The following is a 5,150-nucleotide window of genomic DNA, read 5'->3' as shown; positions in this document are numbered from 1 at the left end:
TTTTTTTTTTCTTCTTGCAAGCCTAGGGAGAAGAATCTCATTTCATTGGAAACGACTGCGGAAACGAAAGAAAGTGGGATGAAATTGAAATCAGGCCAGGCGGGGGAGAGGACGGTCGAGTTACGGAAAATCCGGAAATCGGTGGAAAAAAAGGAGAGGGAGAAGAGGTCGCGAAATCAGAGCCTCTTTAAACCTTTTTTGCCCGGTACACAGACGGAAATTAGCGGTTGCGATCAACAAAGGGGCCGAATTCAAGCTGTGTGTAACGAGAGAATTAGAACGGAATGGATTTTTCTTTTGTCTCCTCTCTCTCTTTTTTTTCCCTTCAATCATCTCTTCTCATCTCGAATCTTTTTTTTGAATTTACTCGTTGAAATAAATTCCTTCCTCGTTGCTTGTAGAGCAGTGAGAATGCTTTAAAAAATTCAATTTCATCGAGATCACTTTGAAATTTTGAAGAATATCGGTTTAATGAGGATTATTTCGTCTAGGAAAACGAAATTAAGTTGCTCTTTTTCTTGTGGATATTCTCTATCCCTATTCAGAGAGATAAATTTCCATAATTTTAGACGTGGAAAATTCGAAGCCAATCTCCTCGATATATCATCGAAAGATTCAATTTAACTCTGCGACGAACCCACTTCCTAGTATATATCCAGTTTAATTTCACCAAATACAATATTGATTCTGCCGTAGTTTCTGTCATTTCTGTCGTTTCTGTTATTTCAAATATTTGCGGTTTTACTCTCGCATCACAACCGAAATCTTCTCACCTCGACAAATCCTTTTTTCTTACTTAACAATGGAAAAACATTCGAATGCTACGTTTACTACACTAAGAGGAACCGTTCTCCTCGTATGGTAATATTCGCAGACGCGACAGTGATATTCCCTCGCGTGATGTAATTAATCACAGTTAAATACAAGTCAATCCTCCCGTAACACGATTAATTCGTGTTTCACACTTGAATTAATACAAATCAAACGTCAACAAAGATGGATGAACGATGGAAAATACCGCAACAATGTTCTCGAATCGAGAATGCAGATATCGTGAGATGCCAAATTGTCGAGATTATCAAACGATACGTTGGCAGAGAGTGGCATTTATATTTTCTTCGATTAGCTGTCATCAATGGACGGCAATGAATGCTTCGACAGGTATCCTGTTAATACAAGCACCAAAACTATCAAAATCGCGTTTTCAGAGTATTTTCAAAAACTTTCGTTACGAATTTTTTAACGAAACACTGGCCAATCGCGAAGCTCGTAATTTAATCGTACAGAAGAACAAATCCAACATATTCTCGAAGAAAGTTGATATAACTTAAAAAAATATTCAATATGTAATTATTTTTCTGAAATCAGACGTTTCAACATTTCTGAGACACCCCACATTAATGAGTTAAATTGAGCTCGAAGCCTCCTTTTTTGATTCGACTTGAAACAACTTCTTTGTAATTTACTTGTGCAATTTTTCATTTATTCATCCCTAAAGAGATGAAACATAAATAATAATATATCGAGTCACCGATCGATGCAAATCTCTCGTGCGAAAAGAAAAACTTTTCGAGATCGAAACGGGATCATGCAAATGGCCGAAAACGGCGCAATAAACAATGCAGAGGATCGTTTAGCTCTCGTACCGTTCCTTATGGATAATGCACGGCGGCGCAATCGTGTCGCGTCACGTGTCACGCGCCAACTCCCGACACCGGCTAACGATGCAACGACAAATTTATAGGGCAGCTGAAACGGCGCGACGTTCCCTCGCCGTTATCGACCGGAATCCGAAAATTAGATTTCCGCGATTTCCACGGATTTGAACGCGTGGAAATACTGGATGGAGAGTCGAGAACGGTTGCCAATTGATCGGAGTGGAGGACGACGATAAACAATAATTCCTTGGACAAATGGGATCGGATGGTGTTCTCGATCGTAATAAATAACCAGGGATCCCCTTCGGTTTCGCGCGTGGAAAACGACGGATTTCCTGTACTTTTCTCCTTCCTCCCCTCGTCACTCCTTTCAATCTCGCGACGTAATTTTCTCCCTCCCCCTGACTGACGTTTCTCGACAACAAAGTTACAAATTTGAAGAGTGGAATAGGGAGGATTAATGCGCAAATATCAAATCGATAAATGGATAGATGATTTTATAGATTGATTTGCAGGACGTGATTTTGATTGGATATAAATCTTCTGATATAAATCATCGTGTATGAATATTTGAGAAATTTTAGGTATAATAAAATTATGGCAGATCGTACGGTTAGGTCGTATGCAATAAATACGATTTATTCGATTCTGATTACAAATTTATGATTATGAATATTTTCGGAGGATATATTTTTCCATCGTTTTTAGCACGAATTATCGTTCGTAAATATTGGATGATACGTGAAATTTGTGGGAAGATAGGTGTAACGGAAATTGAAATTTTAATTATTCTTCTCTCCTAGAAAAGTTGAAAGAGAGATAGATTAAGATACTCGTGAATTATTAAACGTTAATACGACAAGGCTAGAACTAATCTTGCAAAGTAATCCGGGCTAGAAAGTTCAGTTATTGCTTAACTTGCATTCAAAGTAAAAATTCCATTGCTTTCTAAGTTTTTGCTTGTGAAATATAAAGTGGATTAACGAAAGTTTTTTTTCCCCCTTTTTTTCTTTTTTTTTTTATAACACTTTAAACAATCCTCGTTTGAGCGAGATTTTTATTAATTTATAAGAGTGACTTTATTCTCAAACAACGAATTTTTTTTTTACATTATCAGTTTCCACGAGAATGAAAATCTCTCGATAATTAATCCTAACAAATGTGATTCTATTACGTAAACGCGACAAAATATATAATAAATCGTTTACGTTTCGAATAATATTTTAATACAACGATGTTTCGTTACAAACATTGTTATTTAATTATCAAAATACGAGTTTAAAGCGTGGCAATTTTTTTTTAACATCGTGTATTGACCAAACGTCTGAAATATCTTTAATATTCGTGTATTTAACGAAAAATGAAAACTTTTCGTACGAATTAATTTTTTTTTTTTTTTTTAATGGAATAATAAAATTGTAGGTGAAATGTAAAAATAATATAGGGTTTTTTGAATAAAATTTTTTTACGAGATTGTATATTTTTAGAAACGTGCCATTGAATATTTTTCTCTACTTGTATAACTTTTATGCAACGAGGGTGAGTAGAGCATTAAAAATCTGTATTTGACAGAGAATAATCTACTTCCCCGTGTTCCCTGCATTTTTCCATCTTTATACATTGATGACACGCACGACGATACTTTCTACGATTTATTTGTTATTCCGAAAATAGAACGAATTGTTCGAAATTTGTCGAGTTCGTTCGAGAGGAATTAATATTATCAATTTTACTTTTTCTTTCTTCAAATTTATGAATCGATAATAGATTCGTCGATAAAAATTTCCTTCGATTTTTGTTTATTAATCTACCTACTACCCATCTTTGAAACCGCATCCGTAGAAAAGATCTTAATAAAGGGAACAATGGAAACGCTCGTGGTTAATGAGGCTCGTAACGAAGAGGAAATCAATAATTTTTCCAATAACTTTTATTTTGTTATCGCGTACTTATACTCTCGTTACAAGTATATTAATTAAACGATGTTTGCCGATTGCGCAACATTATTACAAAGGACTCAACTCGAATCAAGAAGGCGCGTAATTAATAATCCTTAAAACCTACGCAAATAGAATTTAATTTATAAAATCACCCATCATTGAATTATTAAGACGAAACTCTGAAAAACGTGTCTCGAGGATGGAAAAGAAAAAGATAAAAAAACAAAAAAGAAAAATAGAAAACGATAGAGAAGAGAGAAAGAATGGGAAAAGTAGAATAATCACGCAACTTGGCCGTTGCTACCTCATATTTTCCAGACATATCAGTTTCCCTGCGTACACTCATAGCTTTCTCGGTATCATATGTACGGATACATATAGCCGACGTGAGCATTGTCACGCCAACAGTCGCATAAACTCGTTCACGCAATGGTGTCATCCCCTGCGAGACTCTAATCTGTGTGTCGTAATGTTATAGTTTCGAAAGGTTGCAGGGGAACGCCGCGAGGAGCTGAGATGGGAGCTGGATCGGAGCATCAGGTCCAGGGCGACCTCGCCGGATCGTCACCAGGTCGATAAGGGAAGGGCCACCAGCCCCCAGAGAGTTTCCGTCGTCCCGTCCTCCGTCGCTGGTGAGCAACCTTTCCTTCCCTACTTACGTTACTCCTCTTTTTCAACTCTGACTTTAGATTTTTTCAAAAGCGATTTCTCTTAAGGGATCTTTGCAAAGTTAATTGTCTCGAAGAAAATTTTAGATATTAGAAAGCGATTTCTTTTAAGGAATCTTTATATTTTTTGAAAGAATAAAACTAATTATTTCGGAGAAAATTTTAGAAAGCGATTTCTTTTAGGGAATCTTTGTATTTTCGGAAAAATAAAACTAGTTGTTTCGAAGGAAATTTTAGATATTAAAAAGAAATCTTATATTTTTTAGATGGATAAAATTAAACCTAAAACTTCTAATCGCTTCGAAGAAAATTTTAAATATTAGAAAGCGATTTCTTTTAAGAAATCTTTATATTTTTTGAAAGAATAAAACTAATTATTTCGGAGAAAATTTTAGAAAGTGATTTCTTTTAAGGAATCATTCTATTTTCGGAAGAATAAAACTAATTGTCTCGAAGGAAATTTTAGATATTAAAAAGGAATTTTTGGTATATTTTTCAGATGAAAATTAAATCTAACGTAAAACTTGATCGCTTCGAAGAAAATTTTAAATATTAGAAAGCGATTTCTTTTAAAGAATCTTTATATTTTTTGAAAAGATAAAACTAATCTAACGTAAAACTAATTGTTTCGAAGAAAATTTTAGAAAGCAATTTCTTTTAAGGAATCTTTGTATTTCCAGAGGACTAAAACTAATTATTTCGAAGAAAATTTTTGATTTCTTTATACTTTTCAAAAGACTAAACTAATTGTTTCGAAGAAAAGTTTTCCTTAATATCCTTGACAATTTTTCTTTTCCTAACAAATAAATAATCGGGATACAATAACGAAACGTCGTAAAAACAATCGACGCTTATCATCAGCTTCAACACTTTCCCCCATTCCC

At 34.6% G+C, this 5,150-nt stretch overlaps 1 protein-coding gene and 1 long non-coding RNA gene across 10 annotated transcripts in view; one reads left to right on the top strand and one right to left on the bottom strand.

The window, feature by feature from the left end:
• The window catches only part of LOC102675205, a 109,605-nt gene that overhangs the window by 40,232 nt on the left and 64,223 nt on the right, over window positions 1-5,150 (bottom strand). The gene's annotated exons all lie outside the window — the stretch shown is intronic.
• LOC102674467 (regulating synaptic membrane exocytosis protein 1) overlaps window positions 1-5,150 on the top strand; it is a 138,414-nt gene that overhangs the window by 78,547 nt on the left and 54,717 nt on the right. For 7 of the 8 annotated variants that reach the window (XR_004150899.1, XR_004150900.1, XM_031511911.1 and 4 more), the window contains one exon: window positions 4,077-4,230. Coding sequence is in view for 6 of the 8 variants with exons in the window: in XM_031511911.1 (XP_031367771.1) it covers window positions 4,077-4,230 (154 nt within the window). In the remaining 2 variants the exon portion in view is untranslated. The remainder of the gene's footprint in view (window positions 1-4,076; window positions 4,231-5,150) is intronic. The other variant, XM_031511906.1, reaches the window with a different exon arrangement.

Source organism: Apis dorsata, unplaced genomic scaffold (genome assembly GCF_000469605.1).
Source record: "Apis dorsata unplaced genomic scaffold, Apis dorsata 1.3 scaffold_32, whole genome shotgun sequence".
In the NCBI taxonomy this organism is placed as follows: Eukaryota; Metazoa; Arthropoda; class Insecta; order Hymenoptera; family Apidae; genus Apis; species Apis dorsata.
The sequence above is the reverse complement of the archived record's forward strand: the minus strand, read 5'-3'. Positions and strand labels throughout refer to the sequence as shown.